Source organism: Dipodomys spectabilis, unplaced genomic scaffold (genome assembly GCF_019054845.1).
Source record: "Dipodomys spectabilis isolate Male_0828 unplaced genomic scaffold, ASM1905484v1 ptg000137l, whole genome shotgun sequence".
Lineage (NCBI taxonomy): Eukaryota > Metazoa > Chordata > Mammalia > Rodentia > Heteromyidae > Dipodomys > Dipodomys spectabilis.
In genome coordinates, this window is record NW_024870814.1 from 5,857,801 (window position 1) to 5,870,000 (window position 12,200).

General features: G+C 38.8%; 1 protein-coding gene across 1 annotated transcript in view; it reads left to right on the top strand.

Annotated features, from left to right (window-relative positions):
• Dnah6 (dynein axonemal heavy chain 6) overlaps positions 1-12,200 on the top strand; it is a 193,005-nt gene that overhangs the window by 129,075 nt on the left and 51,730 nt on the right. The window contains exons 48-52 of the mRNA XM_042690457.1: positions 1,314-1,454; positions 3,698-3,940; positions 7,115-7,282; positions 10,154-10,389; positions 12,012-12,200. The exon at positions 12,012-12,200 is cut by the window's right edge and continues 73 nt beyond it. Of these exons, the coding sequence (XP_042546391.1) occupies positions 1,314-1,454; positions 3,698-3,940; positions 7,115-7,282; positions 10,154-10,389; positions 12,012-12,200 (977 nt within the window). The remainder of the gene's footprint in view (positions 1-1,313; positions 1,455-3,697; positions 3,941-7,114; positions 7,283-10,153; positions 10,390-12,011) is intronic.

A 12,200-nucleotide genomic window follows, 5' to 3' on the forward strand; every position in this document is an offset into this window, starting at 1 on the left:
GCTCTACCACTTTTAAGCCAAAGCACCACTTCTGGTTTCCTGGGGGTTAATTGGGGATAAAAGTCTCACATACTTTCCTGCCCAGGCTGGCTTTGAACTGTGATCCTCAGACCTCAGCCTCCTGAGTAGCTAGGATTACAGGTCTGAGCTACCAGTGCCCTGCTTGTACTTTTTTTCCCCATGTAGTGGTATTGAATTCAGGGCCTTGTACTAGCCAAAGGAGCATTCTAACCCTTGAGCTTTTAGTTTGACTTTCAGGTCAAGTCTCACACTTTTAACTAGGCTGGTCTTAGACTGTGATCCTCCTACTTCTGCCTTCTTGAGTATCTGGGATTACAGGCATGTATCACTATGACAAATTAGTCTGGCATGTTGGATTCCCTGACCAATCAGTTCAGGTATTCCCAATGTAAACATAAATTTAGATTCTCTCACTCAGGAGCAGATGAAACAAGAAGCCACATCCAAAGATAAAAGTTCTGGAACCATGTCACTTCTGCCAGGCTTTGCAACTGCAAATTGGATATCTACACTCTGTCCCTCTCTTTCAATTATCCTCTGTACCCAAGCAAAACCTGCTATCAATGTCTATACTTTATGATGTTTTCTCTCATGTGTGGGAGTTAGATCTAAATTATAAGTATATATAAATACATATTCAGGGTCATATACATATATACACAAATACTGACTAAAGTATGGTAGACACAATAGAGGATTGCAATGGAATAACTTCTTCAAACAGCTTACAGCTTAACAAAATAAATAGCAGGAAGCTGAAATGTGTTGTCAGGTGGGGGAAGATGAAGGGGAAGAAGGGCAGATGAATGGAGAAAGAGTGGGCAAATACACTCATAATATTCAAGGTACATATGTGAAAAATGAGCCAGGTAACCTGAGGAGATAGGAGAGACAGAAAGAGATGGAGGAGAATGATAGAAGGGGTATCATTGGTCAAGATGCACTGCAGTCATACATTATGTTGAAATGATACTCCTGTGCACAAATACTTAGAATTCTGTCAACTCTTTTAAAAAGAAATCTCTTCACATACAAAAATAAGGAAGGCCTAAATCATATTTAGAATACTAGCAGGTTCTGTAAAAATCCATTAGGGTTTTAATGTTTCCAGTCTGTGTGAAAGACAAAGCTTGGCACAGATGGCCAACAGAGCAATTCATGCATCCATGCTACTGTTGCTATTTAATATCAGCAGCCTCCAATATATGTCAACACTCGTTCTCATTACTTAATTAGCCGATACTTCTTTTCATGCTGTGTCATTAATTGAAGAACATTGTTCTTTTGCTCAGGTGTTCCAATACTTTATCAGCAGAGTCCGTCAGAAGCTACACATTGTTCTCTGCATGAGCCCAGTTGGGGAGGCCTTTCGTTCCCGATGTCGGATGTTTCCATCCCTTGTGAACTGCTGCACCATCGATTGGTTTGTCCAGGTTAGTGAGACCCAGGATATCTCTTTGGGAAGTTAGATTTGCTTGGAGGGTGGGGGGGAAGGGAGGACAGTGTCCTGGGACTTGAACTCAGAGCCTGAGCACTATCCCTAAGCTTTTTTGCTGAAGGCTAGTATTATACCACTTGAGCCACAGCTCCATTTCTGCTTTTTGGTGGTTAATTAGAGATAAGAACCTCATGGATGTCCCTGCCCAGTCTGGTTTTAAACTGCAATACTCAGACCCCAGCTTCCTGAGTAGCTATGATTATAAGCATGGGCCACTGGCACCCAGATAGATTTACTAATTTTACAGGGCTAATAAATAGAGAATGACTCACAATTAGCTTTAAAGTCTACTAGGAAGTTACTCATGTCAAGGATAACGGTGACAGTGACAGTCATAGGGCAAAAACAAAACTGTATTTATTTATTTTTTATTTTTTAGTTTAATTTTATTTTATTTGTGAACATGCTGTACAGAGGGGTTACAATTACATGGGCAGGATAATGCGTATATTTCTTACCAAGCATTGCAGCCTCCTCCTTTGTTTACCCTTCACATTCCTTCCCAGCCTCCCCCCTCCCACCCCAATCCCAATCCTTCTCCTTCCCCCCCTTCCCCCCCCTTCCCCCCCCCCACCGACGTTGTAAAGCTCGTTTTGGACATGACAACTTGTACTTCTCATTGTTGCAACAGGTCCACCTGTATCCTTAAACAACTGGTTTTTCCCCATCTCCTCCATAAGTTATACTGACATCAAATATAGTGAAAGCAGGGCAAAACTGTATTTATAAAGGAAGAAGAGTGCTGAATTAGCAGTTCAGAAGTTGTCACAAGTTTTTTGTTGGTGTTTTTTGAAGGGAGGTCATGACTGGGTTTTGGACTCAGGGATTCTCACGTGTTTGGCTCACTGGCTTGGATGACACTCTACCACTTGAGTCATGCCTCCAACTTAAATTTTTTGCTGGTTATTTTAGAGATGGAGCCTAGTATGCTTTTATGCTTGGGCTGTGAACTGTAATCCCCCAGATCTCAGCCTCCTGAGTAGCTAAGACTACAAGCATAAGCCACCAGCAACCAGTTTGTCAGAGATCTTGACAAGAATTATGTTAGTCCATGTTACAGAAGAAGGTGCAATTGAGAAGAGGGAAAATGATTCAGACACGGTTTATAGGTAACAATTTTGAGAAATTTTGTCCAAAGGAAAACTAAAGGGATGCAGGAGGTCAAGAAAGAAGTATTTTTGCATGGGAACTACAAGCAGAATGGGTATATATGATGTGTATGTGTGTGTGTGTGTGTGTGTGTTTTCATACTGACAAAAAATGATCTAGAAAAGAAACATATGTGGATAAAACAGCATATAATATTAAGCATTTTGGTACCAATGTCTTTGAGTAAGTAGTATGTACGGAAAGCAGTCCAAGATGATGGGACTGCCCTGGGCAGGAAGTACACACAGCTTGCCGTTGAGTAACAGGAGAAGAGGCACCAATGCAAGTAGTGAAAAAGCATGTCAGTAGGAATTCACCAATGCGCTCTGTTTGCTTCCAGGGTTTTTGTTTTGTTTTGTTTTCGTGGCATGAGAAGCAAAATTATCATATGAAAGTAAAGAGGAAAGCAGAAGCCTTAGTAGTCTGAGGACATAGAATAGAATACGAAGCAATCGCTGAAGAGAGTACAAAATGGGCATATTAGAAAATGGAGACACATTTCTGGGCTGCACAGAGGAGCTGGCTGTCAGGAATTGAAAGTGGGTCCCATCAGCCTGAGGTGTGTTTGTCCACAGCCATGCTCAGCTGTTCCGCTGCAGGCATGGAGTCGCAGAGAATTGCATTTGGCTAAGTTAGGTGAAGGTGAGAAAACAGAGGCACAAAGGAGGCGAGGTGTGTGCCAGATGGCGATGACACTGCTGAAGCTGCTGCATAGCACAGTGCGGAGTGAGGACGAGAGGTCCGCACCACACCTGCGATTCATTCATGGAATTCCACAGACACACAACCACTCATTCCTTCCACGAACAAACAGTATAAAACGGCTTCTACGCGTGTGACCCAGCATGGATCAGCAAATGAAGCTGGACCCTTCTCTGATCCACGGAGATCTCCATTGTGTTCACTCAATACCAGAGACAGGAGGAGGAGTAACCTACATGAAAGAAGGGATTAAGGGAGGGAAAGTTTTCTTTATTATTAAACGGTTTGTGATGGAAATGACCAACAGAATTTCTTCTTTGTTTGCAGTGGCCCCGAGAAGCACTTCTTTCTGTGTCAAAGACATTTTTCTTATCTATCGATACTGGTAGTGAAGAACTGAAAGAAAAGCTATCCCTCATGTGCGTGAATGTTCACTTGAGCGTCACCCAGATAGCAGAACGCTATTACGCTGAGCTCCGACGGAGGTACTACACAACGCCCACCTCCTACCTGGAGCTCATCAACCTCTACCTGTATATGCTCACTGAGAAACGGAAGCAGTTGGTCTCAGTAAGTTCAATACACTATTGTCCAGAAAAACTTGGCTGGGTTTTTCAATTTTTTAACTCAAAACTTTTGGGAAGGAGTAGGAAAAAAAAAAAACAACAACAACCCTATACCCTTATCTTTGCCTCCAGATCCTGATTCATTCTGACCTTTACTCTTGACAAACTGGGGTCAAATTTAAAAAAAAAAAAAAAAGTCTTACACTGTTATCCTAGAGGATCTTACACACTTTCTGGATCTTTCTGGATATTTATGTCTTTCTGTCACTGACTTATTAACAATCGTAGCAATGCACAAGTATCATTGACTTGGTAGGATAGACCTTGAAACAACATTAAACACTAAACAACATTGTCAGTGCTGCAGTATTTAATATGAAGGCAACTCTTTGTCAAGCATCAGGAATGAGGTTTTAAATGGTCTCTAGTGCTGATGGTTCCCATTAAGCCCAAAGCATTTGGTGGAGGACAAATCACATACAGCTCAAGTTTAGCCTCTTGGGACACAACCTTGAGCACAGTATTGAATTCCTTCCTATAAGCTTTAAGAGAAAAATAAGCTTGAAAAACATCTCTAACTCCCTCTTGAATTGTTGTGGAATTTAAATAAGAAATTGTTTGTGGAGCATTTAGACTACAATCTGATACATATCTGGTACTGAAGAACTAGTAGCTGCCATTATCATCATCATCATCATCAGGTTATTAACATGAGCTAAAATTTCAACATTTTGGTATATACACATACATATATACACATATAATTAAATTTTATTCATCCATCAGGAAAAATAATATAACACCATCTGCAGGAAAATGGATGAGTCTGGCAAAACAATCACGTTGAATAAAGTAAGCTAGGCTCAGAAAGATCAAGAGCACCTTTCTCTCAGACTTGGATGCTAGACCTAAAATATAAACATACAGGTAAACACATGCAGGGCTATACAGATATAAATACACTATCAAACTGATTAGAGCGTGGTATATGCAGGAGTAAGATCCCATGGTAAAATCCCTTTGAACAATTAGCAGACAGATTAATAAAATTAATAGCAGGAAGCTGACATGAACATGTTTGTCTGAGCAGGGTGGAGCGTAAGAGGAGAGAAACAGATGAATGAAGAAAGGGATGATGGGTGAATACAGTCATTAAACTTATTGCACGTATGTGAAAATGGAACTAGGAGACTTGAGGAGATGGATGGGGATAGGATAAATGGGAGAGGGGAAGAGCGATGGCAGGATGACACTGATCAAGATGCACTGTGCACATAAACAGACACTTTAAACTGAAATAGTAACAGCATTATGGTTTGGATACTCAAAATGTTTTTCAGAGGAGTTTTACTTCATGAAACGTATGCCTTATAAAATAATCAGTATTTTTATTTATTACATTGTTCTTTTCAAACACTCAGCTTCCAGGTTTATGGACTCTTATCTTTTTTATTTTCAATTTTGTAAGCTTTACATTTTGTTTTTAATTCACCCTGACTTATAGGATATTAAAAGTTTCACGATAAATTAGAGATACCAGCACTTTTTACTCTTCTTTAATAATGATAGCCTTAAAGCTATCATTTTCATCTGAGCACATTTTACAATGTGCTCTAAGCTTTTAATTATTTGGCTCTAAGTGAACACGTATCACTTTTGCCTTTAAAACTTTTTGACTAAATACATGATCAATATTTGTGAAAATTCTAGACATTTTTAAATTATATGATCTATTACAGGATATAAGATTCTGTCAATTGCTAATGACAGATTTTCTTGATGGTATTATTTGTTCTGTTTAATTACTTTGATTTCTCTGCTTGATTTGATTTTGAATATGTATATTGAAATCAACTACTTTATTCCTTTGTAATTTTTGTTTTATATACTTAGTAAATACAATGTCTGATGATGTTAGGTAAAGAATACATATATAGGGGCTGGGAAGTTGGCTCAGTGGTAGAGCACTTGCCTTGCATGCCTGAGGCCCTGGGTTCGATTTCTCAGTACCACATAAGCAAAAAGAAAAAACCTGGAAGTGGCGCTGTGACTCAAGTGGTAGAGCGCTAGCCTTGAGCTGAAGAGCTGAGGGACAGCGCCCAGGCCCAGAGTTCAGGCCCCACGACCGGACCCAAAAATTAAAAAAAAGAATACATATATATTCAGTATATATAATGCGTGTATAATTGAACAACAAAATCTATTTTGCAGTGGTTCTAGGGACTTTGTTAGAGTCCTGGTTACTATTTGAGTACTACTTAAGGCTGATAGCTAGAACACAGGAAATACTCTACTGAGCACTAAAGAACAAGTCCAGGAAACAGGCTACTTTTATTTCAGAAAAATAAATCATTTAACAAAAATTTCATTATCAGTTGTTTCACAACTACCTATGTGTCTGGGAGATCGATCAGTGTGTTTTTCAGGGCAAACTGTGGGTTCCTGAGTCAGCCTATGATTCTTAAACAAACAACTTGTTTTTCTTTTAAAGCAACACTGTAAAATCAATAATTTTTAATTGGCCAATTTAAACCACAAAATTAAACAACTCTTTTGGTATAGTTCCTTTGTTCCTAATCAAAAATTTTGCCAAACATCAGTCAGTGGCTCACACCTGTTATCCTAGCTACTCAGGAGGCTGAGATCTGAGGCAGGAAAATTCATGAGACTCTTATCTCCAATTAACTATCAAAAATAAATAAATAAATAAAGCCAGAAGTGGAGCTGTGGCCTAAGTGCTAGCCTTGGAGGGGAAAAAAAGTTCAAGACAACACTTAGGACCTGAGTCAAGCACCAGAACAAAATAATTAAAGAACTTCAGTACTGGAATGTAGGGCTCAGATTCAGCAAAACACAGCTAAATGCCCAGTACCCAGTTTCTCCAGGCTCATCATAAGTAAACAGGATCCCTCAGCTGTGGGCACCAGAGATTGGTGCCTCAGCTTGTTCAATGGCCCTCCCTCATTCATTCATTAATTCCTCATGCTACCATCGGGAAAGACATGATCACTTCCTAGATTGTTTTACCTGAAAATTACTCCCAACTTGCAATATGTACACAACTTGAAGTGTTACAAATTAATTTGCTAGTTCTGTCAATCTAATAAATTAGTAATAAATGCCAATAAACTTACAATTTATAATGCTCTTACAATAGAAATTTTTTGTTGTCATTTAGGCAAAAGATCGGGTGAAAAATGGTCTCTCCAAGCTATTAGAAACAAATGTGCTAGTAGATAGAATGAAATTAGATCTTTCTGCTTTAGAACCTGTGCTAATAGCAAAATCCCAAGATGTTGAAGCTCTAATGGAAAAATTGGCTTTGGATCAAGAAAGCGCTGATCAGGTATGCCACATAATCTGATGGTATGCATGGGGCTTTATTCAGCCATTGATCACTTACATAAAGTCATATGTGATCGGATTGTTTAATTGTGTGTGTGTACATATATATTTTGTTGGTGGTCCTAGGCTTGAACTCAGGGCCTGGGTACTGTCCATGTGCCCAAGGCTAGCATTCTACCACTTGAACCACAGTACTACTTCCATTGTTTTCCAAGTGGTTTATTAGAGATGAGAGTCTCACACACTTTTCTGCCCAGGTTGGCTTAGAACCACAGTCCTCTGATCTCAGCCTTTTGAATAGCTAGAATTATAAGGGTGAGCCACCAGCACCTGGTGTTTTACCATACATTTCTTAAAAATAATTGAGTGATAATTTTTATGCCAGTCCTGTGTGCTGTTCCTGAGCTTTTTCGCTCAAGACTAGTGTTCTACCCCTTGAGCTACAATTCTACTTACAAATGATAAACTTATTGATGTTATTTTAAAAGCAATGTTTTGGGTTTCTTTTTAGAGTTTTGGAGGCTTTTGTTTGTTTGGTTTTCGTTTTGTTTTTTTTTTCCTCAATGTAATGTTTTTAATAAGTTCTTTTTATTGTGAAAATACTGTACAAAGGGGTTACAGTTACATGAGCAAGGTAATGAGTACATTTCTTATCCAGCATTGTTGCCTCCTCCTTTGTTTCCCCTATCATCCCTTCCCTCCCACCTCCACAACTACATTCCCCCCTCTCCCCGCCCCCCCAAATTGTAAAGTTTGTTTTTCAACATAGTGTCTTCTACATCGCATTGTTGCAATGCGTCCACCTGTATCCCTATTTAAACATTTTGTTTTTTCCCTTCCCCTTCCCAAATTATACCAACATTAAATACAGTGAAAACAGGGGTTATACCATGGGGGAGGGACATACAAAGCAACAAAAAAAAATCACATGGTACCTTATAAATACGTTAGACACAACTATTTGTTTCCCTAGAAAAAACCACTTGTGTCCCTATCTTGGGGTTCATTTCGCCTAATTTCATATTATCTGGTCATATGTATGTAGCTTTTGAACTTTTCTACTTGTCCCAGACATATACTAGTTATTGCAAATAAGGAAACCATGGGCCTATGTTTTTTCCAAGTCTTTCCATTTCCTAACAAATGGGACAATGTCATTCTTTCTGATGGAGGCATAGAATTCATATATATATATATATATATATATATATATATATATATATATATATATATACATACATACATACATATGTCACATTTTCTTGATCCATTCATCTACTGAGGGGCATCCGGGTTGGTTCCATATCTTAGCTATCGTAAATAATGCTGTGATAAACATAGTTGTGCTAGTAGCTTTAGTATGGTCTTGTTTGTGATCATTTGGGTAAATGTCCAAAAGTGGGTTTGCTGGGTCATAGGGGAGCTCTATGTGGAGTCTTTTGAGGAACCTCCATACTACTTTCCAAACTAGTTGAACAAGTTTACACTCCCACCAACAATGCAGTAGGGTTCCCTTCTGACCACATCCCCTCCGGCATCTGTTGTTATTAGAGTTCTTGATTATAGCCATTTTAACTGGGGTGAGGTGGTATCTCCATGTTGTTTTGATTTGCATTTCTTTTATGGCTAGAGAGGTTGAGCATTTCCTCATGTGTCTATTGGCCATTCTTATTTCCTCTTCAGAGAAGTTCTCTTTAAGTCTTTAGCCCACTTATTTACTGGGCAGTTATTTCTTTGAGGATTTGTTGTTGGAGGATTTAATTTTTTGAGTTCCAAGTATATTTTAGATATGAGACCCTTATCTGTTGTATGGCTAGTGAAGATCTTCTCCCAATCTGTGAGCTTTCTATTGATCTTGCTAGCTATGTCCTTTGCCATGCAGAAACTAAAACTAAAGCTAGATCCTTATATATCACTCTGCACCAGAATCAACTCCACATGGATCAAAGACCTTGGAGTCAAAGCAGACACCCTGAAAACATTACAGGGCAGAATAGGAGAAAACCTAGGTCTCCTTGGCACAGGCCGAAATGTTCTTAATAGCGACCCAGAAATACAACAAATCAAAGAGAGATTGGACAAATGGGATTGCATGAAGCTTGTTTTTTTAAGGAAGATTTCACTATCTAGCCTAAGCTGGCCTTGAACTCAAGATTCTTCTATCTCAGACTCGAGATTTCTGCTATTACATGTGTGTTACACAACACCTGGCTTAGAAATGATTTTTAATTGTAAGCAACCTCTCTTTAGTGCCTCTCTTAGGCACTGGTGGCTCAACTGTAATCCTATCTACTCAAGAGACTGAGATTTGAGGATCGAACTATCTGCAAATATAAAGCAACTGTTTCTCTCCTAAGGAGGAAACTCTTGTTTTAATTTTATCTCTATTACTTATTGACATGGCATGAGATGGACAAAGAGCATAAAATACAATCTAACTAATTCTCTTTTATCACTGGTCTAACCTAAAGAGAAAATATAACTCATTATTATTGGCTTTATTTTCAAACAGTGAAATTCAAATAAAGGTTGAGTTTTTCTTATCCAAAATACTTGGGGATACTTTGGATTTGGGATTTGGGAATATTTGCATGTATGATGAGATATTTTGAACCGAGGACCCAAGTCCACACACAAAATTCATTCATCTTCATATATACTTTATATACATGGCATAGCCTGAATACAATTTTAGACAGTATTTTTAGTACACCTGCCCTCTATTTTGCCTATGGCCTATCATATGAGATCAAGTGTAGAATGTTCCATATGGGAAATCATTTTGGCACTCAAAACCTTTCCAATTTTGATTTACTGGATTATGGATGCTCAACCTCTGAGATCACTTAAGCAATCATATTTCAATGGTTAGGTCCGTAGTGTTGTGCAAGAAGATCAAGCAAAAGCAAAAGTGAAAGCTGAAGAAACCCAAGCAATAGCAGATGATGCTCAAAGAGATCTGGATGAAGCCCTGCCTGCCCTTGAAGCTGCCAATAGAGCACTGGATTCCTTAGACAAGGCAGATATATCTGAAATCCGGGTTTTTACAAAGCCCCCAGATTTGGTCATGACTGTGATGGAAGCGATCTCCATTCTCTTAAATGCCAAGTGAGTAACACTCAATCACCTGTCACCAGACTATCAGGTGGGACTTTTTTGCTGGTTTATTTTTTTCTCCTTTTTTTTTTTTTTTTTGGTCAGTTTTGGGGCTTGAACTCTGGGCCTGAGCACTGTACCTCAGTTCTTCAGCTCAAGGCGAGCTCTCTACCATTTGAGCCACAGTCCCACTTCCAGTTTTCTGAGTGGTTTATTGTAGATAAGAGTCTCACAGACTTTCCTGCCCAGACTGACTTTGAACCATGATCCTCAGACCTCAGCTTTTTGACTAGCTAGGATTACAGGCCACCAGTGCCTGGCTTTTTCTCCATTTTTAACACACAACACACACAAACACACACACACACACACACACACACACACACACACGTTCATTCTCCTCTCCAACATTCCTCCAATTTAATCATTCACTAAATTGATTCAAACTGATTCAGTAGGCTTTTTTTTCAAATTCTACTTTATTCTAGATCATGAAAGACATAAAGATTAGAGTCTTTCTCCACAGGATGTACATTTAATGGAGAGGTATATGTAGGTTTCTCAGAAGAAGATACTCAGCTGGTGGTTGGACCATGGGGAGAGCTCAGAGAGCCGTGATGTTCACAGAATGGGAGGGAACTGATCAGGGCAGTGATTACAATCCTGGAAGATCAGGTGTGCTGCATCACAGTTCAGATTTCATCTTGAAGATATGTACCTTCCAAACATTTATTGGCAACAGAATTCCTTTTTAATAAAAAAAAATTATTGTATAGGCCATGTGCCAGTGGTTCATGCCTGTAATCCTGGCCACTCAGGAGGCTAACATCTGAAGATCAGGGATTTGAAGCCAGCCCAGGCAGGAAAGTCCATGCGACTCCTATCTCCAAGTAATCACCAAAAAGCCAGAAGTGAAGATGTGGCTCAAGCAGAAAAGTGCCAGCCTTGAGCAAACAAAGCTAAGGCACAGCACCCAGGCCATGAATACAAGCCCTAATCCCAACACAAAATAAGAATAGTAGTAGTAGTAGTAGCAGTAGTAGTAGTAGTAGTAGTAGTAATAGTAATAGTAGTAGTAGTAAATAATAACATACCTTTTATGTTAAACTTAGCAAATGACCTGAAGTACTCTATCACTTGTCCCTCAGACAAGCACCTTCTTCAGGAAAACCTCTGCAGGGCGCAGATAAAAGCCTCTGTAGGCAGAGGAGTTTTTAAACCATTGAATATTTTTTATCTAGTCAGATTTACATAATATAGAGACCAACGTGATAACAACTCCAAAGAGCAAGGCTGGCCATAAAAAAATATAAATCCCAGCTAGAAAACTAAGGCAAATGAGATAAAATGTGTGCCTAGGCCAGTTTTGAATTAAAACTGTTTTTTTTCCTATAATGGCTTACATTTTCCAGAACTCTATTATTTTATAATATTGTCTACCGAATTTGAGTTGTATGGAATCTTAATCATCCAATTACTTTCTCCCTATTATCATAGGTGCATAGCTAACAGTACTGTTACTGAGATTAAACTACCCACATATGGGAGTCATATAATGTTCTCAGAGGAATATATCTGCTATGTTTTATATTTCTTGATTACAATGTTATTAATTTAGGATTTCTGTCTTTCAGACCTGATTGGCCAACAGCAAAGCAACTTCTTGGGGACTCTAACTTTCTGAAAAGGCTTTTAGACTATGATAAGGAAAACATAAAGCCTCAGATCTTGACAAAGCTTCAGAAATATATTAACAATCCTGACTTTGTGCCTGAAAAAGTAGAGAAAGTGTCCAAAGCATGTAAGTCAATGTGTATGTGGGT